At 49.8% G+C, this 25,727-nt stretch overlaps 3 protein-coding genes across 16 annotated transcripts; 2 read left to right on the forward strand and 1 right to left on the reverse strand.

Moving 5' to 3' along the window:
* Positions 1-45: 45 nt before the first annotated feature.
* On the forward strand, positions 46-13,225 carry LOC100118541 (E3 ubiquitin-protein ligase PDZRN3). The gene is made up of 6 exons (XM_001602431.5): positions 46-624; positions 9,423-9,770; positions 9,855-10,028; positions 10,139-10,237; positions 10,306-11,565; positions 11,631-13,225. Exons 1-6 carry the CDS (start codon positions 604-606, stop codon positions 11,964-11,966), a joined length of 2,238 nt encoding a protein of 745 aa, XP_001602481.3. The 5' UTR covers positions 46-603; the 3' UTR covers positions 11,967-13,225.
* Positions 13,226-13,351: 126 nt separating this feature from the next.
* Positions 13,352-18,570, reverse strand: LOC100118573 (importin-9). 5 transcript variants are annotated; one of them, XM_031922237.2, is made up of 13 exons: positions 18,460-18,570; positions 17,554-17,934; positions 17,231-17,464; positions 16,762-17,131; positions 16,420-16,670; positions 16,077-16,338; positions 15,681-15,997; positions 15,391-15,610; positions 15,018-15,289; positions 14,515-14,923; positions 14,281-14,432; positions 14,123-14,192; positions 13,352-14,053 (listed from the first exon to the last, which is right to left on the reverse strand). In XM_031922237.2, the coding sequence occupies exons 2-13, from the start codon at positions 17,887-17,889 to the stop codon at positions 13,857-13,859; spliced, it is 3,090 nt and encodes a 1,029-aa protein (XP_031778097.1). In that variant the 5' UTR covers positions 17,890-17,934; positions 18,460-18,570; the 3' UTR covers positions 13,352-13,856. The 5 variants fall into 5 exon arrangements, with proteins under 5 accessions (XP_031778097.1, XP_031778096.1, XP_032451762.1 ...); XM_031922236.2 differs by having other exon boundaries at positions 18,347-18,560; XM_032595871.1 differs by lacking the exon at positions 18,460-18,570 and adding an exon at positions 18,155-18,322.
* Positions 18,571-18,738: 168 nt separating this feature from the next.
* On the forward strand, positions 18,739-25,644 carry Ttc39b (tetratricopeptide repeat domain 39B). 10 transcript variants are annotated; one of them, XM_032597002.1, is made up of 13 exons: positions 18,739-19,669; positions 19,818-19,827; positions 21,199-21,468; positions 21,529-21,580; positions 21,652-21,680; positions 22,218-22,398; positions 22,476-22,608; positions 22,837-22,969; positions 23,026-23,125; positions 23,213-23,278; positions 23,375-24,096; positions 24,181-24,414; positions 24,498-25,267. In XM_032597002.1, the coding sequence occupies exons 4-13, from the start codon at positions 21,554-21,556 to the stop codon at positions 24,721-24,723; spliced, it is 1,851 nt and encodes a 616-aa protein (XP_032452893.1). In that variant the 5' UTR covers positions 18,739-19,669; positions 19,818-19,827; positions 21,199-21,468; positions 21,529-21,553; the 3' UTR covers positions 24,724-25,267.
* Positions 25,645-25,727: the final 83 nt, after the last annotated feature.

Below are 25,727 nucleotides of genomic sequence, written 5' to 3' on the forward strand. Positions count from 1 at the left end.
AATATAATAATATTAATAATATTAATAATATATAATATATTATACTTGTCTGAAATAGTGAAATCCGAATATTCTGAATATCCGATGGAGCCTGATGGAGCGGCGCAAAGGTAGAGATAGATGGCTCCACTCGTGGGTTCGTAATCTTGGTACGAGAGCTGCAGGAGCTGACTCGCGCGCCGCGTTACCGAGGCTCGCGTTTCCTTTCATCAGTCGACGCCGAGCCGTCGAGCGCGCGTCAACTCAGCGGCGCATCCGTCGCAGCTCGTGTCCGGCTATCGGTCTGCTTTTACTTTTTGCACCCGCTCAGTTTCCGCTTCCGCGAGAGTACTTGCAAGTTCGAGGCTCGTGGCTGGAGCGCTAAAATGCCCAACGTCTACTCGTCGGCGGCACTTGCTTCGCCCGACTCGCATTAGAGGTAAAACTATCCCGCGCGCGCTTCAATTGCATAGGCGTGATTTTTCAAGAAGCTCAAACATGTGACCAGACTGCGCGCTGCACTCCGTGTTGCGTTTGGCCAAGTTCAGTGACACACTGCAACGACCGACAACGGCTCGCATACATTCAGCAGCCGGCCATAGAGACTGAACTGACAGAGAGGCCATGGACTTTGTCATACTCAAGGTAAAATCAACAACTTTCTTTTGTCCCGTCGGTCTGCAATTTTTAAACGACGTGCAGCTCGATCGAAAACAAAGCAGTAAATCGTCGTTCGATAGCCGCTCATTAAATTCACACACTCGCATACAGCCTCGCCGATAAATAGGGGAGAGTGAGAGAGTCGCCGGCAGTTGCAGTACACAATCAGCTAGACTTTTTTTATTCGAGTTTCCGCGCCGATCGACGGCTGGATCAGGATTGGCTGGATTGGCGATTCGAAAAATACTCGGTATCAATGACCTTTTCAATAGCTTCGACGGCAGTACAGAATCCGGTATTCGACGGGTGGGGGGGGGGGGGGGTTCGGCTATTATACTATTGACGCTAATTGAATAAGCACTTGGCCATCGCACAAAGACGCTGCAGAACCGTGTAGAATCAGGCTCTCTCGTCGATAGCGATGAAGCATCGATGGCTTTCATCGACGATCAAGATGAAGTGGCAAAATTGCCGAGTAGATTTTCTAGTCGAATAAACGAGGCTCGTTATGCGCATGTATTATCAGCGCGGAAATTGAGGGTATGCGGAGAGAGCCGTGAGCCAGGGCGAGGAGAAATCGGAAGTTGTCGCGGGGAGAAATTACTACGAGTAGGTATAGCGAGTAGAATAAAGGAGGAAACGTTTGACGATACAGGCGGGTAAGCAGAGCTGCGCAGAATGAATGGCATATAGTTTGCACTGGTTGGTCTTTTGGCCTCTACTCTATACTAGCATCGCAGCAGCCATGGTTGCGCATGAAAAGAGAGTGTAAAGGTTTCTTGCGTCTCTCTCTTTTCTCTCTCCTCCTTCTTCCTCGGGCTCTCGCGCTCTCGCGCTCTCTTTCCTTCCTCCTCATGCAGTTTTTGTCTCTTTCGGCCTCGTGTAAGTACACGCGCAAGCTAATGCCTTATAGCTCTCTGCCGCGTGCTTTCACTCTCTCGTCGCTCGCAAGTAGTCGCTCTCTCCGTCATTCGCCGCACGATTATTCCCGTCTTGACCAAGACAGTTTCTTTTGGCCATAGGCCCGTCGTTAGCGGCTCTCTCTCTCTCTCTCTCGCTCTCTCTCTAACCACCTGTGTGCCCGCGAGTAGCCCCGCGACAACGTTGCTGCAAGCTGCGTCAGCGCCGCTGAATACGGGGAATCCGAGATGAGGTTGGCGAATGCTCTTACGCATTCAGTTGATCGGGGCGCAATTAAGGGTCGCGAATAAGTCGGTGCTGAATGCTGCCGCGTGCACGAGATTCTCGCTGGAAAAAGCCGACAAAAACGACGCGGCGGACGTTCGCGACAGCGGGCAGGACGTGCACTCGCGGGATTAACGCCTTCCATCTGCACACGTGAAAGGCGCTGCGTGCACGCGTCGGAGTGCGAGGAGAAACAGTTTTCCCAGTCGTTTCAGCTTGATTGAAATACTTGCTCGAGAATGTTGCAAGCTTGCCAAAAAAGCTGAGCGCGGCTAATCTCGGCGCCTGAATGCGAGTGAGAAAAAAGTAGGTGGCCCGCGCCTATGTGCAGCTGAAGAGAGCGAGAGGGAGCAAAGAGAAAAGACAGCTCTCTTAACGACAGCGAGGAGCTTAGATTTCCGCGGCGCGATAATATTGTGTGCGGCGAAGCTCGTATTTGCGCTTGCTTTTCTCCCGCTCGCACTTTCTTTCGCTCTCGGGCTTTGGATTTGACTCTGGCACACACACACACACACATACACAGAGAGAGTTACACAGCGGCGCCGATCTAGCTCGACAAATATTGAAAGCCCCGTGTGTCTTTTGCGCTTGCGTTGTCGTTATGCAGACTGGCAAGTAAGAGTGCGAATCGTCGAGACGGCCGAGGGAGTTTCTTATACAATCAATGTTTACTCGCGATTCGAGTGAATAGGAGGAAAATAACTGGGCGGCGCGAGGGAATTCGAGCGAGCCGCAGCCGCGTGCATCGACCTGCACAATGATCCCGGGGGGGGGCCCAGCGCTCGCGGTATGCCTCCCAAGCGAATTGAACCGCTATTAATTTACCAAGATTTACTTTGCATTATTGTAATTGCGAATTTACGTAGCTCTCGGATAGGATTGAGCTGTCTCCGCGCGATCCCGCGATACAAACGACAACTGCACTGATGGGAATAGATTGTACGATCGCGCGCGGCACTCGTGGCGATCCCCGCTGAAAGTTTGTCTCGAACAAGGGCACTCGGGGCTGGCTGCAGAGAGGCTCGAGTGATGTGTTGATTGCCGCGCCCTCGGCGAGGGTCACTCGCATCGAGGAGCGCATTCGATTTATCCGACAGCGATACAAACTAACGATCGGAGCAATAAGCGGAGGCCTGAATTATTCATCGAGGCGGAGCTGCAGCTGATTCTAGTTCTAGCCGGAGAAAGGTATTTCGCCTTATATTTCGCATTTCTTTTAGAGCAGCTTTTGCATATTGCTTCTCTCCGCTCCGAGCGCAACTCGAAGGACGGAGGCTTTCCGTGTGACATAGTAGCAGCGCAGATGTGGAGCGTGAACAATTCGAGGAGCCACACTCTCGCGCTGCCTCTGCCATCGCGGCACGCTCTACTATGTCTCTGAAATGTTCATTCCGCGAAATGTAGGGAGGAGAGGAGAGGGCTGCGGTGTGCCCGTGAGAGAGCGAGCTTACGGCGCTACCGCTGATGAAAATCAGCCCGCGTCGATCGGTGATACTAACCTAGTTGGGTACATAGTAAATCGGAGGTGCAAACGCGAGGACAGCGCAGCAGCTGCAGCCTCGGCGTCGGGACGCACACTCGGCCTGATGGGAGTAGTTTACGCGCGCGTGTGTGAGGGAGCAGAGAGAGAGAGAGAGGCTTTCGCGCGCGCATAGCTATGTATGCACAGCAACGGAGAGTGCGTATCAGCGGCGGCGGCGGCGGCGGCGGCGGCTGCGACGGCAGCAGCAGCCCCCACCCCCTTTTCGAGCGCACCTAAGCGTGCAGCGAGCGACGGCGTCGCGCGCGCGCGTGTGTACTCGCTGCTTACACAGCTCTGCCGAGTTGTCGCGAAACGCGTTGCAGGCGTCTCCCTCGCGCCGCGAGCACGAAAAACCATTATTTTCACGCTCCCTTACGCGAACGGCTGGCGGCTGCGCCAATTGTTCGGGCGATTGAAATTTTTCCGTCTCGGCGTTCGAGGAACTGCGGCCGTTCCGAGAAAAGATGTGCCGGGCGCTGGGCGCGGCCGAGAGAGCGAGAGAGGGAATTTACGAGCTTAATAATTGTTATTTTGTCTCTGCTCGATCGCCATTCGAGAATCCAGCAACTCGCGGAACCTCGGAATCTCGGAAATGCAGGGGGGGCGCAAGCTAGTGCAAAGCGGGGGCATTTGCGCGGAGCTAACAAGCCTGTTGGCAAGAAATCTTCTTCTCTTTTCCCTTCATCTTACGCTTGGCGAGGCCGAGCTGTTTTGCTCATTGCTTATAACATGTTTGCGAGCTCGAGGTGCGTGAGCATGGCTTAATAAGCTTCACCTTTGAGCTCCCTCTCGAGCAAAAGAAACTTTATGCCGAAGCGCGGGCTCTGCTTTCGGAAACCGCCGCCGCCGAGGCTATAAATACACACGGGCTGTCCCATTCACATCCGGCTAAGCAAAAATTTCGCCTTGATATTTTTTACGCCTCTCCGCCTTCTCCTTCTCCTTTGCGCCACTATTCATCTGGCTGCGCGCTTTGACGCGCGGGGGGGCCGCGCCTTTTTCCGAAATGCCATTCAATGCGCGAGCGCGATCTCGCTCGCGGCGCATCGCACGCGAGAGAAAGAAACGAACACGCGGCGCGCATAATTGCGGGAGGAAATTGAAGAAAGGAATTGAAAGGCCGCGAGATGCGCTACGAGATGCGCCGCGCGGGGCCAAACGAGATAATTAAGGAGAGCGGACAATGAGTTGTTTAAGCGGATCTGTCGTCGGACTGCTTTCAATGTTTCGCCAGCTCGTCGCGCGCAACAACGAGCTTCGTCGATGGCCGAGCAGTCGGGCTATTATTCAATATACCGGCGTCTGCGCGAGCGGCGTTATTCAACGCGGCTGCCTCGTTATTTCTCTGATTTTTTGTTCGCCCTTGCGGAGGGCACTTGGCGCTATCCGTTCGCCGGCAGGACAGGAGCTGTCGCGCGGATTTTCCGCGGAGCCCCAAGGGCAGGGGAGGAGAAAGAAGCGAAGCAGCTCCTGCGCGATATTTCCCTGCTCCCTGCTCGAGAGCGCCACTGGCAGCCCCATATAGCGGAGCGGGCTCCTTTTGTCTCAAAAACTATTGTATTTATATTCTTTCTGGCTGCTTTCGACTTGGATCGCGCCCCGGCCTGGCGCGCGGGAAATAATGACGCGGACGAAACGCAAGGCTTCCGCCTTCGCGCCGAATTCGACACTTTATGCAAATTGCGCGCGGGCGGCCCCCGCCGCGACTATTATTCCTCCGCGCTGCCGAAACCCTCCTTGCCTCGCGCCTCTTTTGACTTTAACTTTAATCAAGCCGCCGCCGCCGCCGAGCGCGCCGATATAAGCTCCTTTCCGAGCTCCTTTCACCCCGATCCGATTATGGCGGCTAGATCGAATTTCATCTTTTCCGGCGCAGCGCTGCAGCCGCTGCGTTTCGAGTTTTCGCGCCTCATAACGCAATTACCCGAGCCTGGTCGGGGCGACGACTCGTTCGCGCTGACAAAAGCGCCCGCGCGAACTAAAGTCTGCCTGCCTGCGGCTCATTGTAGGCCTCGCGTCGCGCCGCCCGCGACATAATGCAATCCGCGCTCGCTCTCGCAGCGGGGGAAAAAGCCGAGAAACACAGCCGATTATGAGAGGCATCGACTGAACGACGTCTCGCGGGTGAGCCTCGTCGGCGCAGGCATCTTGTCCCCGTTGATCTCGTTCAGCGGCGCGAGTCACGGCACCCGAGCGCTGCTTTCTTTTCCGTCCCGCCGGACGATCAGCCGAGGGCGCCAATATATCCGGAAGCGATCGGCGAACGGGCGAAATTATACGACGAGGGCAATGGTAACGGCGATTAGGGGTACTGAAAGCCGCTCTCGATGACGGAAAGTTCGCTGACACAGGCGCGCAGAAAAACGCGGCCGCGCATCGATTTGCTCTTTTTCCGCCGAGCCGCCTCCCCCTCCCTCTCGGCTCAGCTCTCCGCGTGCATTTTTTTCGCGGCGTTATCCAGCCAGGAGGAAAAGGCCTCTCCCACGAGAGCGACAGCCATAATCTCGAAATTGCGTCCAGGAGCCTTCCACTTGGCCGCTCCTGAAATTGACAAAGAAGCGCGCTCCTCCCTTTTTGCTAGCGAGTCGATCCTCTTTAAAAGTCGCCGGGCAGGTGACGCGCTGGGTAGAAGCCGCGACGGCCGGCACATGTATGTGTATGAGATGGTAAAAAGCAACGGACGATGAAAGCCGCGATTGATTCGCGCTCGATTTTAATTCGTATCCGCGCGCCGCTGCTTAATGAGACGACAATTGCCATCGAGGGCGCGCGATTACATTTTACAGCTCCGGCTTTGTTCCCGGCCGGCAGGCACACAGGCCGCGCACAGAGCGCCTCATTCATCCGCGGCGATGGAGTTTCGCGGAGATGATTTTTCGATCTGCCGCGCGAAACCCGATTGCGGCATTTCGATACGCACGAGGGCGCGTCGCGCGAGCCAGTGGCTCGGAAAAGCTGATTCCTGGACCTGGGCCTCGACACCTCTCCGCGCATATCGACATCCGACGTGCGGAGAGAAAACTCGGCGGCATTTGATAATCGCTGGAGCGAGCGGAGCCGGGATCGATATGCAGCCGAATTCTTTCGGATCGCGCGGGATGGAAAGGGAGCGTCTCTCTCGCGCGCGGCGAATGAGCCAACTTTTAATTGGCACTTGCCGAACGTTATTAGAGAGAGAGAGAGAGAGAGAGAGTGAGTCTTGAGTGTCGCCTAATTGTAGAGCGCCGACGTTTACTCCTATCTACGCACGCCACTCCCCAGCGCCTCGATTGCATAGAAACGGGAGCCGGAGGTTGCGTTGCCTGTGCTCGCGCGCGCGCTAATTGCCGGCAAACAGAGCTGGAAAAATAGCCCCGACAATGGCGCCGATTAATACTTGACAAACTCATTAATGCGCGCCCGTCGAAACTTTCCTACTCGCCGGCGCTCGCGGCCACGTGCGTTTGCAATCAGCTGTCTTTTACGCCCAACTACTGCAGTACAGAAAGCTCCATCATGCCGCGGCCCGCCTAATAGAGCCGATAATGTCGCTGATGCGCTTAAAAGCGCCTTTCACCTTTCACAAAGAGTCGCGTGTGTCGCGCGCGTGTCTGCTCGTCTGCGGGGGGTGGTGGGTGGGGGGGGGCCAAATGGAAACCGGCGGCGGCGCATCGGGCCAACCGCAGTCGGAGCGAGCCACGTCAGGCGGGCGTCTATCCGTCTGGGCAGCGCACAACAATGTCGATGACAGTGCGGCCGTTATGCAGGGCACGCAGCAGCCGCTCGCGGCGGGGAACACAACGATCCCCCGAATTCCTCGCGGCTGCTCGCTGATTAATCAGGCCGCTCTGCTTCATCCGATTACGCGAAACTCAATGTTCGTCAATTTCGACTGTGTATTGACATTGCTCCGATTTCGGCTCATTCGCGCCCCGAGAGCGCGACAAAGAGGCTTAAAAGCCGTGCCTTCCCGCGCTGCAGACGATCGAGGGTATAACGCGCGCAATCATCGACTCTCTCTCTCTCTCTCTCTCTCTCTCTCGGTCGCCCTAATGAAGCCTGCTGTGCGTCGCGTCCCCCCTTGGCAGACCAGCACTGCACAGCCGAGCACACAGCAGCCGATATAAATGCTCTCTCGGCGGCTCGGGTCGATACACGCGCGCCTCCTAGACTCGCCCGGCGTCTTTGTGTACCCGGCGGGGAGAGACAGCGAGCGGCGATCGCACCTATGCTCCTCGCTCGACGGCCGCGAGAAATGGGTCGAGCGCCGACTAAAACGCGCTCGCGCGCGCGCGCGCTTACAGAAGAGAGCTGCAGCAGCCGAGCTTTCAGAGCGCGCTTCAAACGGCTCGACAACTAACGGCGCCGATTTCACGCTCGGTCCATTACAGCGAAAGGCCCTGAAATTTTCAAACAATGCGCACGGGGGGGGGCGAGATCTTTGTTGCGCGGCTTTTGTCTTTAATTGCCTCCCGAACCCTTGACTCTCGGCTCTGCTGGCGGCAGGCGTATCGATTAAAAAATTAGTCGATTCCATGCCGCGGAGAGGCAGGCGAGCGGCTGCGCTGCGCCTTCGAGGATCATCCGCGGAATCGGGCACGCTGCGGCCGGTCACGAGTAGCTGCTTTAACGAATTTCAGCGGGAGGACGAGAGGCGAAAGAGTCGACTGGAGAGGCCGGGCGGGCAATTAAGCTTTTGAATTTGCAGACTCGAGGCTCGGCTTTGTTTGCCCGTAAACGAAGCTATTTTATTCGAAAGCGAGTTAGCAATTTCGCCAGACTCTCCGGCGGCGGCGGCGGCGGCGGCGGCTCCTGCTTCCTCGCCGCGCGGCCGAATCGATAAGTTCCTATAGCTCGAGGGATGCACTCGGGGAGAGATGCCGCTGACACGCAGCCGAGTCGGCGACAGACCTAATAGCCTCCATTTCCGTTGTGCGGTATCGCGCCGACAGTGCCGCGCGGAACGTGATAGCGCATCCGCACCGGGCGCACGCATGCCCGCCCATAAATATCGCCCGCGACGACTGCGGCCCGTTTCGAAGATGGCCGCTGCGCAAAAGTACTCGCGCGCGTTAATGCAGCTTTTCTGTGTTTTATTGGAATTCGAGGCACGTTTGGCGTAGGGACTGCTGCAGGGCGGGAGGGGACGCCGCGCGCGTGCTCCCTCTCTCTCTCTCTCTTTGTCTGCTTCTCTGCTGCTGCTGCCGGCGGCGGCGGGAAAAACGCTGGCTCCGCGCTCTCTCCTTTTTCTCTTCTTCATCTTGCAGCGCGCCGAGTCCGAGTCGTCCCGCTCCCTCCCCCCCCCCCGCCCTCTTTCTCGCTCTTGAGTCGATAACTCGCGACGGCAGCCACGCGCGCGCGACCCTGACTCATAAATGTTTTCAGGAACAAGCCGCGTCTCCGCAGTGGAAAGTTTTCGCCGCCGCAGATAGATACACGCGGTGCATACGCGCGCGAGGTGTCGAGGCGGGCGCTTATCTGCCCGCCCCCCCCCCCGCCGTGCACATCAAACGTACTCGGCACACGGCGCATTTTCAAAGCCGCAGCGATTTCAGCTCCGCGCGAGTCGCGCTCTCTCTCTCTCTCTCTCTCTGCATGCGGGGGCTCCTATTTTAGCTGCTGCTGCACATGCCCGTATTAAAGATAGCGCATTGTGCGCTCTCTCTCTCTTTCTCTCTATTTTAAGTTTAAAGTAAACTTTCTCCCGGCCCTCGGCGCGCGCAGTCGATGAGAGCCGGCGATGTGTGCACGGCGAGTACACATTCGATCAGCTGCAGGATTCGCCGAGGTTATCGCGGCTAATTCCCTTAATGGAAGCCTCGAGGGAGCTCGCTCTCGTTTGAATGTCCTAATCCCTTCACGCCTCCGCCGGCCGTGCGATTATTTTCGAGATTACTTGAGCATACGCCTCGGCTGATTAACTATTCGATTAACACGGCCAGACTGCAGTGCCGAGCAGCAGTCAATTCCCGGCCCGTTTGATCTCGTCGATTGAATAATAAGCCGCGGGCGCGGCTATTTTCGTCCCAGCTCCCGCCGCGTAAACGTTTAGACTGCAGCCGCGCGCTCCGCTGATGTACGCTTGTGGCGCTTGCAGGTGAACGGCCAGGACGTGTCGAACTCGAGCCACGAGGAGGCCGTGCGCTGCTTCCAGTCGGCGCAGGAGCCCATCCTGGTGGAGGTGCTGCGCCGCTACCCCGCCGCCGCCGCCGCCACCGCTGCCGCCGCCGAGGAGCCGCGCCGCGGGCCCGACGAGTCGGAGGAGCCCAGCCGAGGGGACGGGGCCGAGGAGAAGACCTTCACGCTGCTCGTCTCGACGGGCGTGCAGACCGAGTGGGCCGGCCTCGTCGACGAGGAGGACTTGCTGCCGGTGAGGCTGCACGCCGACGAGCAGACCTGCAACGACAGCTTCGACGACATGCTCGGCCCCGAGATCGACTTTGAGGTACGGCACCGCCCTGGAAAAGGAAGAGCGAAAGCGCGGCGAGCGCGGCGAGCGCGATCTCTATCAAGCCTGAACCTGTTGCAGGAGGTGACGCTGCGGAGGAGCGGCAGCGCCGAGAAGCTGGGCCTGACCGTCTGCTACAGCTCGGCCGGCTCGGGCAGCGAGGACGCCGACACCGAGGTCTACATCTCGGAGATAGTTCCCGAGAGCCTCGCGGCGAGGGACGGCCGGCTGCGCGAGGGCGACCAGATTTTGCGGGTAAATCGAAATAAGTGCAAACACTAGCCGACTCCGAGTCAGTGCTTTGACGGGCGGGCCTGGCTCTTTGCGAGCTTTCACGAATAGTACGATCCGCGCGCGTGTTGCAGGTCAATGGGAAGGACGTCGCCAGCAAGGAGCAGACGGAAAGCCTCTTTGCCGAGACCGAGAGCGACGTGACCATCCTGGTTAGCCGCTGCCTCTACACGGTTCGTATATGTCGCAACTCGTGCTTCCCCCCCTCCGCGCTTCCGCTCACGAGCTGCTCGCGTTGCAGGACGACGACGAGGACGAGAGCCGCGCCTACCCGGCCTACCAGAACAGCATGATCGAGCAGCTGATCCGGCAGCAGCAGCAGCAGCAGCAGGACGGCGACGAGGCCGCCAAGGACTCGGAGCCGACGAGCGAAGCGCCGCCCCCCGTCCCCTCCCACGTGCAGCTCGCCTTCTCCGAGCCCTCGTCGACCTGCTCCTCGCAAAAGTCCAGCGGCTGCGGGCCCGACATCGCCGAGCAGCAGCGGAAAAAGTGGATGCAGGAGGCGCTCAAAGAGTGCGCCAGGAGGGTCGACAACATCAAGCTCGGCGCGACGCCGAGTCCGCAGCAGCAGCACAAGTCGGCCGTCAAGCTGGCCGAGGCCTACTCGAGCCACGTGTGGAGCGACACCGAGCACATCTACGAGACGATTCCCGAGTCCGACAGCGAGCCCATCTACTCGTCGCCCTACGAGCACCGGCACTGGCCCTACGAGCCCGGCAACAACCAGCAGAGCTGCCCCGCGGCCAGGCAGCAGCCCGGCCAGCCCAAGCCCAGCTGGCACTGCTCCTCCAAGAGCAACAGCTCCGGCGAGGAGAAGGACAGCTCGAGCGCCTACAACACCGGCGAGTCCTGCAACAGCAACACGCTCACGCTCGAGCTGCAGCAGCCCTCGGAGCACCACCGGAGCACGCTGGTCCTCTGCCCGCCCACGGCCAGCGCGGCCTGCAGCTGCCCCGTGCCCCTCGCGCCGCCTCCCGCCAAGTGCGCCGGCGGCAAGCTCCAGCAGGTCGCGCGACGCGGCCCCCCGGTCCCGGCCGCCGAGACGATGTACACGAACGCGGCGAACCTGCAGCAGACCATGCGGCTGCAGCAGCAGCTCTTCAAGCAGGCCCTCAGCAGCAGGCGCAAGTCCGGCGTCGTCCGGGACGCGTGGTACGCGCGACGCTCGCGCGCCCAGACCGCCGCCTTCCAGGCGCCCAGCCTCGCCCAGTACCGGTTCGTCGCCAGCCACCAGGTCAGCGGGCCCACGGCTCCGTTCGCCAGCAGCCCTCAGCAGCAGCAGCAGCAGCAGCAGCAGCAGCGGCCGCAGCAGCAGCAGCAACGGCAGCTGCTGCTGCAGGAGCCCGTGCAGATGGAGTGGAAGGTCAAACGCCGACCCGACGGCTCGAGGTACATCACCAGGCGGCCGGTGCGCAACCGCATCCTGAGGAACCGCGCTCTCAGGATAAACGAGGAGCGCCAGGGCCATACCACCGAGGACGACGCCGTGTCGGAGATCAAGGTACGTGCCCGCGAACGATCCTTGCATTTCTCACTTTATTCTCCTGCCCTTTTCGCGGCCAACAGGTCGGACGCTACTGGAGCAAGGAGGAGCGCAAGAGGCAGCTGGAGCGAGCCAAGGAGCGCAAGCAGCGGCAGCAAGAGCTCCTACAGCAGCAGCAGCAGCAGCAGCAGCAGTCGAGCGAGCAGCTCATCTACGATTACTCGGAAGATAGCAAAACGCTCAAGAACTCGCCAAACAGCCTCGTCGAGCAGGCCCAGAAAAAGGCGGCGAGGAAAAAGCCGCCCGCGGACGACTTCGCCACGGTCCAGGAGATACTCGTGCACGGCAACAGGGTAGGCTCGGCCACGCAAAACTCCGCTGGCAAGCTCATGGGCCTGCTCTCGGTAACCACGGTTTGATCCCACTCCTACTGATTCCCGCTCCCAGGATCTCACGTGTAAACTTGTACCATAAGACGACGGATTTTTTATCTTTCTATTGTACACATTTTCCATCAACTTCCCTCGCAGAAAACACTTCTCGCGCGGCCGTTCCTTTAATTGTACATTACACTGTAAATATCTTTGACGAATACAATCTACTCTATTATTACGTCTTTACAAATCTTAAGTGCCACCGACACCGCATAATACGCGCGTATAATAATCGTTCGCACGCCACCACCGTATAGCATTCAATTTAACTTTGTAGATATGTACCATAACGATAACGATGCATTCACTCAAGATATGCCAACTCGACAAGTTGCGAATCAAACTAGAACAAAAAGATGTTGAAGCCAAAAAGGTGTGCAACGGCACAATCGAAAAATGTATTTTTAGTATGCAATTGATATAAGGAGCAGAAGGCTGGTTCGATAAAAATGCTCTTTGTTCATCTCTCATTGAATCGTTTTAACCTATATGCCTAGCTGCGATCTGTTTAAATAGACGAAAATCGTTTTTCTCATATATTTCTTGTTTTTTCATCTAACAAATACCTATTATTGTAAATCAAATATCTATCGACTACTTCGTTGCACGATATGTCGAGACAAATATTAAAGCGAAATTCGTTATACATGATTTGTACAAAAGAAAATCCATTTTATATACACATAATGATATATCAAACTGCCTCAAGTCATTCTATAGTATTTAGCTATACTTAATCAAAACGTTGCAAACAGGGTAAATCAATGGCTAGTTCGAGGTAGACTATTAAAAACGATAGATTTTATATAAAAAATTCAACATATTTTTACCGCATTTATCCGCAATGAACTAACTGGTTTGCATATTTTAATATTGAATGACGCTAATTTCATCAAAAATATCCATATGTTCTGTGGGTCAAATTCAGTGACAATAAATCTTTGCAATATTTATTCTTGCATTGCGGTCAGTACCCTTGACTCACATCTGTGATAGTGTAGTCCACACCAATAATAAGCTCAAGAAAAGTCATTATGACGGATGCATTCTCGTAATTAGAGTTGAAGTAGGGTTTAAAAACTTGATGTCATCGAAGATGAAACAAAATTAAAAATTGTCGCAGGAAACATATTTGAGATTCGCAGAATATAAAATGAGTTTTTATGGCACATTGTTTATTTTCTGGTGATAATCTGAACGATGTATTTGATTAATGTAGAAATAAAATATAATCTGAAAGAGTATCATATGTAGTCCTTGTGTAGCTGACTAAATCTCGTTTGCTAAGCAGTTTAACAAGTATATTACGCACAATACATTATTTTTATTTATGAGTTGTTCAAATTAAAATCAATGAACCATAACACGACTTAAAAAATTTTATACATTTTTATTATGTAATTACAATATAAGAGTTATAAAATTCTACAACTTTTAGATATAAAAATGTATGCCTAACATTATATCATACACGCTTCTTAAAGCTTAAGTTTCAAGTACCTGTCCTGCAGGTTGGACAAAGTAAGACCCCAACTCGTAAATTTTTAGTGCATGTTTGCAGAGTGTTTAAAAAAATCACATAAATCGAGATTATGCAAATGCTACAAAAATTAAATAACTAATATAATTTTTATATCCGATAAAGAATTTATTTTGTCTTCGATTAAAAACGCTCTGCAAAGATAGTTATAAATATTGATATTGATCACGTAAAAAGTATATTTACAGACGGAAAATACGTTATTTATACTATTGATTTTCGTTTCATTTTAATACAAATATATATATATATACGAGTTAACAAGTTGCATAACATCAAATGAAAGCAAAATGATTTTTAACCATTTTTTTCGCAAATTATATTCTATTACCAGTTTAAAATATATTTATGCTGTTTAAGATTTTCCTTTCAGCTACATTCAAATGTTGAGCAAATATAGGAAAACCGTGATGCGTAGAAAAGTTCTGCAAGAAATCACGTAAGTATTGACCGAGATTCAAATTGTATATCGAGTCCTGCCGGATATCTGGATCTTGTTCCTCGTCAATTTCATCTTCAAAATTCTCCATTACTGCAGAAATTAAAAACAAATAAAATAAAATAAAATTAAGTTAAGAATAAGAAGAAAAAAAAATCATACATAATTGATTGATGTCGTTTCCGGGATCGATTACTGCATCCTCGTCTACGTCGTCATCGTCTTCGCTTTCCTGTAGTGAAAAATATCATTCTTAACGATCGAACTGTATATGTTTACTGTCTTATGTAATGTGTAAAAAAAAAAAACGAAAATCTTACTTCGTTCTCTTGTTCAGCAGAATGAGCTTCGAGATAATGTCCCAACTCATAGATAATGAGTTTAAAAATCTTGACGAGAACTGGAATTGTAGTCCATTGCATAGGCTTGGACTGACTTTTTCCTCTTGTTCTTACACCACTTGATTCATTCTCTGTTTTAAACGCAGAATCAAAGTATATAGTCATAGTTAAAAAAATTAAATTGTATTATTTTCTTTTAAAATTTGTTCACACCTGAAGGGACTTGATCTCCCTCTACAGTAATTTCGTTCAATCGACTATCGTCACGAGTGACACCATACTCCAATATTTTAGCAAGTGCCACAGTTGACACTTTACGATCGTAATTTCCGAAAAATAGTTGCTGTTTGTTTACCCATTCACTTAATACAAAGGCAAGAGCACTTTCTCCAGTTGGACCAGGAACAGTAGACAAAAAGTTTAAAACAGCGTCAAATTCAGAATTGATGAGATGAGCATAAATCATCAACAAACTTTGCATCACAGTCGAGGTCTCGGTTCGCTGCATTTTGCTAAGAACCGCTTTTAACAAAAGGTCAAGATTTCCCCCCAACGAATTTCCTGCTTTTCTGATCAAAGTTGTGACTAGTCGGCCAACAAATGCGGCTGTGAATTCACTGGACTATACCCAAAGTAATTGACATGTAAATAGAAACGTAGCAACGTCCTTTAGTAACAATAGTTAACAATTCATAAAAAAGACTTTTTCTGCTTACCTGAGGATTCAGCAGTTGAGCAATAATCTGTAATATAAACTGTAAACCAGTTCGACCTTCACTGTCAGTGTATTCTATAACCTGGTGAGCAGCTACTGAAAGGTATGTTCGAATTACTTCCCCCCCATTCTGTAGTGTTCCATTGTCTGTTGAGTCTAGAATACAATGGCATGCTACTGGGAATGCATTGTCTATCAGAATATTGCTCAGTGGCTGTGGAGAATATTGAACTAACACTTCCAGCACATCCAAAGCTACACTACGAGTTCCCTCTGAAATTAATAATCATTGATGTACATACCAACGCGAACACACATCTTGAAGAGTGCCGAAAAATGTTGAAACGATAAAATTATTACAAAGTAGAAAGTACCATCATTTGATTTGTCCATTGCTGTTATATTCATCATACTTATCAAGGTGGGTACCAATCGTGTTTGTAATGGACCGACGCAGTCTAGAATCTCACTGAGTTCTTTAAATATGTCTTGACACAAATTGAGAATTTCTGGATCACTGTGGAATTTTATAAATGCTGCTATCGTAAACGGGCAAATTTTATTCTCTATGGAAGCTGTAAAAGCTGGGTCGATCTGAAAATTCAAATGTCGATCTGTATTTTGCAATTGAAAGCGTTTAAATTTAATCGCAACATGTTATTACCGGTACTAATACAGAATAAGCATTCAAGACGAGAATCAAGATTTCTTTCGAAAGTTGGTTGGACAACGTAAACAGTCCTTGGAAGATTGCTGGCAACTGGAGACGCAATATGCTGAGAAGCGGACTATTTTCTATGATAGCAGCATCACAAAACCAGTAAACTGCTTTTATGGCGCTCACACGTATGCAAATCGGCTGTGTTTCCAACAGGCCATTTACAGTCGCTTCTAAAAACCTGGCACTCATTTCAGGAGGTAACTCTTTGGCATAGCGTCCACCTATGCATAAACATCTACCCAAAAGCAACGGATGCGCACCTATAACGCAAGATTTATCATCATTCTTTAATCTATTTAATTATTTATTTAATTCCAATAAAGGTAACGTAAATTTTACCCGGATTATTGAGTGTTGCTAAAACTATGGTATCTAGAAATCTAATAATGTCAAATTGAAGTTTTCCAGATTGCTGTTGCTCGATAATAGACTCTTTGGCAGTGTTTAGAGATACAATGCAAGCCTCGTATATCTTCCAAATAGTCGCGACATCTCGGGTCACACAATTTGGCGACTGTGGATTATTAGCTGCTTCAATATGTCGCGTTATGGCCCCACAAAGTGCATTCACGGCAGCTTCCTCGGAGTATGATAAAAGTGTCTGCGAATGTAACATAAAATATCTATTGAGCAGGTTCTTTTTTTTTTTTTTTTTTAGCAATTGACATGTAATTTACTTTACCCCAAGCAGTTCTTGAGCTGAAATTCGAACGTTATATACGGTCGCATATTGATCATCATCTTCAATAAACTGGTTTGGATTATTGGTCCACATATCCATTTGATCTTCTGTTACTTGCATAAAAAGTATTGTATAATACATTATATCTGGCAAAAAATTGTTCAATAGGTTGGAATATTTCTTGTGATCAATCAAGGTACCGATAAACTCGAATATTGCAATAACTAAATTGTTAAAATTAATGACTTCACCTGGAATAATATAACATGGATTTCTCATTTGTATATATAATGAAAACAATAATAATAATAATAATGACAATAAATGTTTCATTAAATTCACCATCAGAATCAACTTCTTGATCATTAACTTCACCGTCTCCATTGACAACTTCCTCTTGGTAAATTATAGCACTCTGTGTCAAAGTTGTCCAGATGCAAGGTAAAATTTGTGGTACAAAAGTTGTCATGTACTTTGACAGTTTTGTGACTAAACAGTTAATTGACTTGATAATCTCAGTTTTAAGGCCACTATCACTTGTAGGTCCATTAGGTACAGCTAAAAATTCAAGAAATTTAGCACAGAACATGGGTATAACTGGCTGTAAGTGCTGTTCAATGAATCCTCGACTGTATACACCCGTTTCAGCAACCAAACTTGCTATTGTTGTGAAAATTTCTATGGCTCTTCCACGAGTTCGAATTGAATATTTCTGCCAAGATACATACAGGATATTTATGTGAATAGGATTGATCTCAGCAAGTGTTGAGGATTGGCTGGTAATTTAAATGTAAAATTTGAATAGACTCACAGTATCACTTTGAATAATTCGATACATCTCCTGCAGGATCACTGGACCAACATTGGGTAAATGTGTGTCAGTCAAGTCTCTGGTGAATTCTGTCAGTACTCGCATAGCTCCGTGGACAGCAAATTGATTTTCTTCAGATAAGTAGCCTACCAATATGTCGAAAAGTTCAGGCCAATTTTCTGGCCATTCCCAGTGCGCGATTCTTGATATTGCATAAGCCACAGCAGTTCTGACCTGGAGGATGCGATGAAAGGAGAATGAAAATAATATTTCGTGGATGACTGATGATTTTTTCGAGTTTGTAGCTCGGAAAGATCACCTACCTTGCTTATAGATTCACGCAGCCCAAGAGGCAATAAAGATTTGATTGTTTGTTTTATGTGGGTCTTAATTTCTGGAAGACTGAATTTTTCAGCCAATGGACTCCAATGATTTTCCACATACTGTTTCAGTAAAACAGAAGCCAGTTGTCGAATGGCAAGCGGTCCGTTAGGATCTACTACAAATTCGGTAAGATGAACACCAAACTCTTCTGTGACTTCCAAAGCTGTCAGACGTTGCTCGGCAGCCTGTCGATCATCTCTTTCTGCAGCAAGTATGCCACTTAATGTTTCGTACAAAGCTTCCTTTAAGGATCCTTGCACCTCGGACCCAGACATACTTGAAACTTCAGTCTTTTTGTTCTAAAATCTATGTACAATAATCTGGGCAAACAAAAACATTACCTTGTGAGGTTAAAAAAAGATCATCTTTTCATGCACACCTTTTGCCAATCGCAACATCTCAACTGTCGGATTTGGAAAGCACTTGGAAAGGTTAGAAAATGTGATTCAACATTGATCGAACGTGAGAGCCGAAAGAGCAGCGGCGAGAAGAATTTGATAACGAAAGCAGGAAAAGAGAAAGGATTTCACGCAACTCTACCGCAAAATATATTCTTTCGACGAACAAACGAATTCCAGCGAGAAAAGCTGCTACTTGTCGGCACTGTCGGCAGATCGGCACAGTGGCTAAGCAAAATAGATTGTCGGATAAGGTAGTCGAGTTACGATGGTTGAGCTTGTAACATTTTACTCTTAAAAACGTGCATCAGCATACATAAAATCGACAACTTACGCGGAGGAATTTGATAAGCTGAAATATGCATCTATGGGACGACACTACCTACTGATGTTTCTTTGGCGATAAAAATTATTGGTGTAAGAAGATATAGCTCTGTACATATGTACCTATATGGACCGTTTTCCAAAATAGCAGAAAAGTGCGGGAAAATTCAGCAGCAAAGAGCAAACGGCAAAAGCGCCAGATCTCTGGGAGCGGCCGCCAGTTGGAACTGAGGAACTCTGCAGTCCGTGCGGACTTGATATATTATATATATATATATATTAATGATATTATAGTCGTGGTTGATAGCTCCGGAAACAGCGGAACGGAACCAGCTGGAACCTGGAACCTGAAAATTAGTTGATGATTTCTCCGCAAGGTGAATTTTTGGGCGTTAGTGTATATACATATACTTTTTTTCTCTCTCGCGAGCGCTAATATTTAAATAAAAGTTCAACTAGGATGAGAATGCAGCTTCGAAATTGGTCGCATGAAAATATCGACGGATCTTGTCATGTGCAATAGAAGTAGGTAGATTGTGAGAATACGATGGAACGAAAAAGCATGACAGATTTTGTTGAACCTTGGTAAATAATCGGCAATTTTTTACGACTTGTACGACTCGAATGCGACAAAACTGAAGACACTCGAAGAAAAAAGATAGTCATTTTTATCATAGAAAATTATCGGGACGAGTGAGGTGCGCGCGTGCGCATCAGCGAGAGAAATAAGGTGGGGGCAGCTGCTTGATCAGTGCCGACTGCCGAGTCGTCGGCGCGAGAGTGCCTCTAGCTCTAATAAGCGTATTTGAGTAAGTAGTAGTAGGATGTATAGGAGGAAGTCGCAGTCGCAGTCGCAGAGACGCAGACAGCAGTGCCCGCGCGGAGCGGCGGCAGTCGGCACGGAGACGCGAGCTTTCTGCTAAAAGTCGAAGTCGAGTCAACAGTCTGCCTACTCAGCTCGTCGGCCGCGCTTCGATTTCTCTCGTTCGGCCTGCAGGAGGTTAGGCGCAGGACATTTTCGGCACTTTTCGCGGCCGCGCAGGCGCGTGTTTGCGCGTATGCGGTATACGCGGAATATAATATACGGATTCACGGAAGCGGCGTGTATTACACATTTGTAGCAATCAGTACAATAAGTGCGCGCGCGGCCCGAGGGAATGCAGCTTTTCCGTCCTTTTCGCAACGGCACTAAGAGATAACAGTACCTGGCGCTAGTAGCAGACGACGGAGTCTAGGCTGCCGAGCTGTCATCTCATCGGAGAGTTTGGATCTTGGGATTCTCGGGCCACCTGCGGCAGCTCCTCCAGCTGATCTCGTCAAGACACCCTGCTGCGTAAGTCGACTTGTCTATTTGGTCTATGACACAGTAGTATACGCATCGTAGCGCAGACACGTAGAGCGGCATACTTTTACAACAACATTCGCCGAAGTCCCAGCGTCGGTTAAAAATAAACTTTCGCTGATTCTCGCTTTATTTTTAGGGGGCCATTGGTAAGCATTTTCGCTGAGCCCGATGCAAGTTCAGTGTCAGTCCGACGAGCGTTCAAGGCGGGGAAAAGCCTCGGGCGAAAATAAACGAATAAACGTTTTGCGCGCGGGCGACAGCGACGGGGGAGAGGCGCCGCGCGAGCAGAGGTCGATAACGCAGTTACAAGAGCTGCGGAGAGGAGAGGCGAGGCAGCCTGCGAGGGCTTTTCCGTTTGGCGCGCGCGCGCGCGCGCGCGAGGATATGCGATGTACATAACGTATATAACGCATAGGCGTCCGATGTTCCACGCCGACGACCCACATTCTCGCATTATAGACTTGTCTTTCTCTTTCTCTTTCTCTTTCTCTTTCTCCCGCCAGCTCGGCCGCTCGCTCTCCCTCCCGCGAGTCGGAGCCGCATCATCGGCAGCTACTCTCCGCGCCGATTCCCGCTGAATACGTCTACTTATAGGCGCGCGCGCGCACACGTTGTCGTTGTCGATGCGTTTCCTTTCGCGCTGCGTATCTATAGGTCCGTTCTCGCGCTCGCGCGACTAACTCGATTACCTTGCGCATTTCGCCGCCGCTCTCAATTATGTATCGGTGAAATTTCAAGTCTCTCTTTAAATGGCTCGCTTGCTCGAATGCAAATTGAATTTCCGCGAATATCAACAGGACTTTCCGTATAACGAGTCGGGAAGAAGGAAGCTTTGTATCAGTAATGTCTTGTCAATAATGCAGGAGCTTTTTGTTCCATCGGGGCAAAAAGCGCGAGCGCGTAATAATCCGCTTGGAACGTATCGTCGCCGGTAAAAAATTGAAAAGTGCCGAGCTGGCGGCAGGCGCGCTCGGTGAGAATCGCAAAAAGCGCAATCTAGAGCGGCGATTAATTGCAGAGAGAGAGAGAGAGAGATCGCTCGGCGATAAGCGCGCTCGGAACAAGCTATAGCCTACCGCGAGGCCGAAAACCTACAAATCGCGTCCGAGCGAGGTGGAAACCGATTCCGTGTGGCTTCCGCGCAGGGAGCCTCCTTGTCAGGGGGAATGTATATATATGTACGAGCTCTCCGATGGCTCGGGGCTTATCTCGTCGGCAGAACGGGAGCGCGAGCGAGCACGGAGCAGCCAGCTCGGGAGATTAGAGCGTACGCGTGCTCAGCGAGTGAAAATGCCGAGCATATACGTTTTGTGAGAAGTTGGAAAGTGCGCGGCGAGGACCGCGCAGGTATACTCGCAGCCGTGACGCTCTTATCGGGCTGCGCAAGCGGGCATTTGCAGCGGTCCGTCAGCTTGCTCTTATCGCCCGCGCGCGCGTCTGCAGCCTTGGACTCTGACAACAACCCGTCGCTCTCTCTCTCTCTCTCTCTCTCTATTACTCTACATTATACGTTTCAGGTTTTATCGGGCATCTGCCGCTGCTGCAATTTTCAACGCCCGATTAAAATTTCGAGATAGGAAAGTTTCGAGCCCCCGAGCCGGATCGCCTGCGGTATGCAATTGTCGCGGGGCCGCTACTTGGAGGGGAAAAGTAAAATGCGCGAGATCGCGCGGGAATAACGAGAGCTGAAATCGAAGGAGAGCGCAGTTTAGAAATCCTCTGCGGCGGGAGAAAGCCTTTCTCCTTTTCACCGTCGCCCGATCGCGCCAAACCTATATACTCATATAGTGAGTAATAACCTGTTTCCGCACAATACACACAGCACAGCGTGCACTTGGTTGTTTCAGAGGCGCGCGCACTTGCTGAATCGACATGTCCGACATCGAGGGAGAAGATGAGGTAATCTGCCAATCCGTCAAAATCTAGTTATATTTGCCGGAATAATCCACTTTTTCTTTTCTCCCTTACAGTTCCAGGACGCGCAGGAAGAGATTCCGCCGTGAGTATCTTGGTGCGATTAACAATTTATACCTATACGGAAGAGTTTCTTATTGAAAGCCCTGACTGCTGTCACTTTTCAATAACATACGCGCTATATACTGTACACGCGGTCAGCAATTGGCGACGACTAAAGTACACGCGACGTCCAAACTAGTGCCATTGTTTTGCCTCGCTACGGATCGTCAGTAGCTATAGGCAACAGCTCCGCCCCGTCGACGTCGCGACCATTATTGCAGGAACGCAACTAGTTGTCGCTCGAGAAACAACGAAACGTTTGATTTGAAAAAAAGCGCCGACCTTCGCTCGCGATGAGTATTTTAATTAGCGCGTTTCGAGTGGTCAAGTTGCAGCAGCAGCTTGTTTGCGTGCGTTTAAAATAATACGATGCGCTTATCGGCGCAAATAGTCGGACTATTTTCTGCGAATGCGACGAGAACGCGAGCGCCGAGTATGGCAATTTTATCTCCTCGCGATAAAAATTTCAACAATGAGATCCGCAAACTCATCTCCGGCTGTAATAATATAATATTGGCAGACCAACCACGATGGACTTGGACAGCTCGATCCTAGAATCGAAGCAAGCCATCCACTACTTCTTCAATAATGACTTTGAGAAAGCGAGGAAGATACTGGAGCCGTGGGCCGACAGTAGCATGTATCATTCCTTGGGGAACAGCGTCTTTGCATTTCTCGAGGCCACGCTCACGTTCGAGCGGGTAAGTCCGTCTTGCGATTTTCGCGAAAAATCCTTGCGAGCTTCCCACGACTGATGGCATTTCTTTGAAAATTTCAGAAGCACACCGAGAAGGCCTCGGAAGCCCTGAAACAGTGCATGGCCGTCTGCTCGAAACATCGTCGCCATACCACCACCATGCAGAACATCGGCAAAATGGTCAAGAAGACCAACTACGACTCTTACACCATTGGTGATGATGCTTTTTTACCCCTAGACTTCTTATTGCTCTCCCAGCTCCGTTGTGTGCCAGTTAAGCGCGCGCGTATAGAAACGTTTCGCATGCGCATTATACCTACATTATAAGCTAAACAGGTTTTCGGGATGTTTTATCTCCTTCTTTTTGCGCATAATCCTTATGCCAAGTAATTTCTTCAGAAGAACAAAATAGAGTTGGACTCATCGAGTCTTATGATTCCAGTGGAAATACACGCAGAACTTTGCTACGCCGAGTCTTTGCTCCTGAAGGCGATGCTGACGTTCGTCGAGGACGAGACACTGGTCAGCTTCGTCAAGGCTGGACTGAAAATACGTACCTGTTTCCTATTATACAAGTGAGTTACTATCTAGCCGCAGATAAGCAGCGAGTCTGACGTACTCTTTTTCACAGAGAATGTCTGGCAATTTTGAATACGAGGAAGTGGGAAAGCGAAACTCACAGGATACACTTTGAAAGCGGCGTTCGAATGGGTCTCGGTACTTTCAACTTGGTTCGTGCATTGCTCTTATTCTACCGCAATTAGCCGATGCTCGTAGTCGTGCAAAAGTGAATCGCAATTTTTTTTTTTCATTTTCAGATGGTCTCGCTGCTACCCGGACGCGTTATCAAGCTGTTGGAGTTCATTGGATTCTCTGGCGACATGGTAGAGTCACTTTGCTTTACTTTGCTTTACTTTGCTTTTCTTACAGGTCAATGAACTCGGCCGTGGTAAAATGTTGGCATTGTCTCTTTGCTGCAGAAATACGGACTCGGGCAGCTGCAAGCGGGCTACGAGGAGCGCAGAGGCCTCCGACAAGTTCTCTGCGCCATGACCTTGCTCTCCTACAACTTGATAATAACATTCTTTTTGAGCCACTCCGACGGCGATTTGGAGTGGTGCGAGAAGGCCCTGGACGAGGAATTGAGCTTGTACCCAGAAGGAGTCTGGTTCCTCTTCTTGAAGGCCAAGCTGGAATTCACCCGCGGCAATATCGATGAGAGCATCGAGTGGTACACCAAGTCGTGGAAGAGCCAGCAGGTCTGGCCGCAGTTCCACCACCTCTGCTTCTGGGAGCTCATGTGGGCTCATTGCGTCAAAGAAGAGTGGCAGCCGGCGCTAGGCTATGCCGAGACCTTGTCCAGCGAGTCCAACTGGTCGCGCACGATATACCTATACCAGCAGGCTGCTATTATGATCATGACGAAGCCGTCGTCGAGAAGCGAGGAGAGACTGAAGGTCGATCAGCTGATGACTCAAGCCCCTACTTACAAGCAGCGCATCGCTGGAAAGTCCCTGCCGATGGAAAAATTTGTGATAAAAAAGGCCGAGCGCTACTTCGCGCAAAAGAAGAATCTAGTCCTTCCTGTGTTCGAGCTCATGTACATCTGGAACTTGTTTAAGATTGTTGGCAAACACCAAGACAAATTCATGGCTGTCTTTAAGACTATCGAAGAGGAGGAAGCTGCACTGAGGACAAGTCCGTAAGTCGCGATTCGGTGTATTCCGCGAGCACGGATTGAATTTCTGTGAAACCTCGTCGATAACAGCTCGTTTTGAACATTTAGGAAAACTCAGTTCCACGCCGACAACGAAGCCTTGATATTGCTTCTCAAGGGAGCTTGCCTTCGGCAAATGAAACTGTATCTTCAGGCGCAGGACTGCCTGACAAGAGTACTGAAATTGGACAAGGAAATTCAGGAAGATACCTACCTCCTACCGTTTGCTGCCGTCGAACTGGCGATGCTGGCTCGGGATCAAGGAAATACTCAAGTTGCGATATCGCTTTTGGAGGACGCCAAGTAAGTATACAAAGTGAAATTCGGTACGCCCGACCTGACCTCAGTTGTAATTATGCTATGGAAACTTTCTTTTCGCCGCACAGGAAAAACTTTACTGGCTATTCACTTGAATCGAGATTACACTTCAGAATACATTCGGGCTTGATGGAGCTGAACGGTAAAAAATCCGAGGAAATACTGGAGAAACGAATGCAGCGGACAGCCCTGAACGATTCGCCAATTATAAAGAGCAGCATGGATCTTCCGGGGCCGAGTTCCATTAGATCAGCTGCGTATAAGGTCCCTAACAATTGTCCTGTGAAAACATAAAATTTCATTGCATTGATTTAGAACGCCTCGCTTATTACATCTTGTTTTGAAGTAATGTACAGTGTTTGATTTGTATCCATCAGCTGTGATTGCAGTCATTTCAAGAACATTTCAACGCTTTCCGTACCATGTTATTTTTACGATATTTTTTCTACACGCAGGATACGGATAACCACAAACAATCTTGAAAGAGAGAGAGAGAGAGAGAGAGAGAGAGAGAGAGGGAGAACAAATGTTGAACGAGAACACTGTACAATGAATAACGGAGGTACACCGAGGTTCTTACTTTCATACGTACGACGTATAAATAAAACAAACTTGAGTGCATTTAACTTTTAGTTGACCAAGGTATGGAAGCTATCTTTTTCAGCTGATAAGGTGTACATCATGTCGGCTTTTGTAAAAGTAACTTGTAAATATACTTTGTTGTACTTTTGTATATTGCACTTTTCTCTCTGTGAGTATTTATTTCAAAGAGATATATAACACTTTTGTAAAATTGTTAAAGAGAAGTAAATATATCACGACACTATAATTATAAGAATGTACGTTTTGCATTTTTTTTAAACGAGCTAAGTAAATATCGATTGATTGGGTCATCGTGACACCGGGTAGAATGGAAAATTGGAAAAATGTCGAAAAAAGTGTATTTAAATTATTTGAAAAATATTAATTATGATATACGCATATAGTAGATTATTTAGCTGCATGGAAATAGCGCAGCGAGCAACATTATCCAACTCTGAAGCGCGCTTGGAGGTGTTGAGAAGAGAAATTATATGTTAACGCGAATTTTGTGGAGCTTTGTCTATGTTACGGAACGTTTGAGTGGCGCATGTGTCAGGAAAAGAGAGTGTAGCATACTACGATGAGTTTATGTAAGAATAATACGTTGAAATAAAAGAGTTATGCGCAAACAAATCGTTCCTCCTCTCATTGATCTCTACCTGGGGCGCTGAACAAGAAGGGAAAATGCGTTCTATTCGTGCGGGTAGTCTGCTGGG

Source organism: Nasonia vitripennis, chromosome 1 (assembly GCF_009193385.2).
Source record: "Nasonia vitripennis strain AsymCx chromosome 1, Nvit_psr_1.1, whole genome shotgun sequence".
NCBI classification, from domain to species: domain Eukaryota; kingdom Metazoa; phylum Arthropoda; class Insecta; order Hymenoptera; family Pteromalidae; genus Nasonia; species Nasonia vitripennis.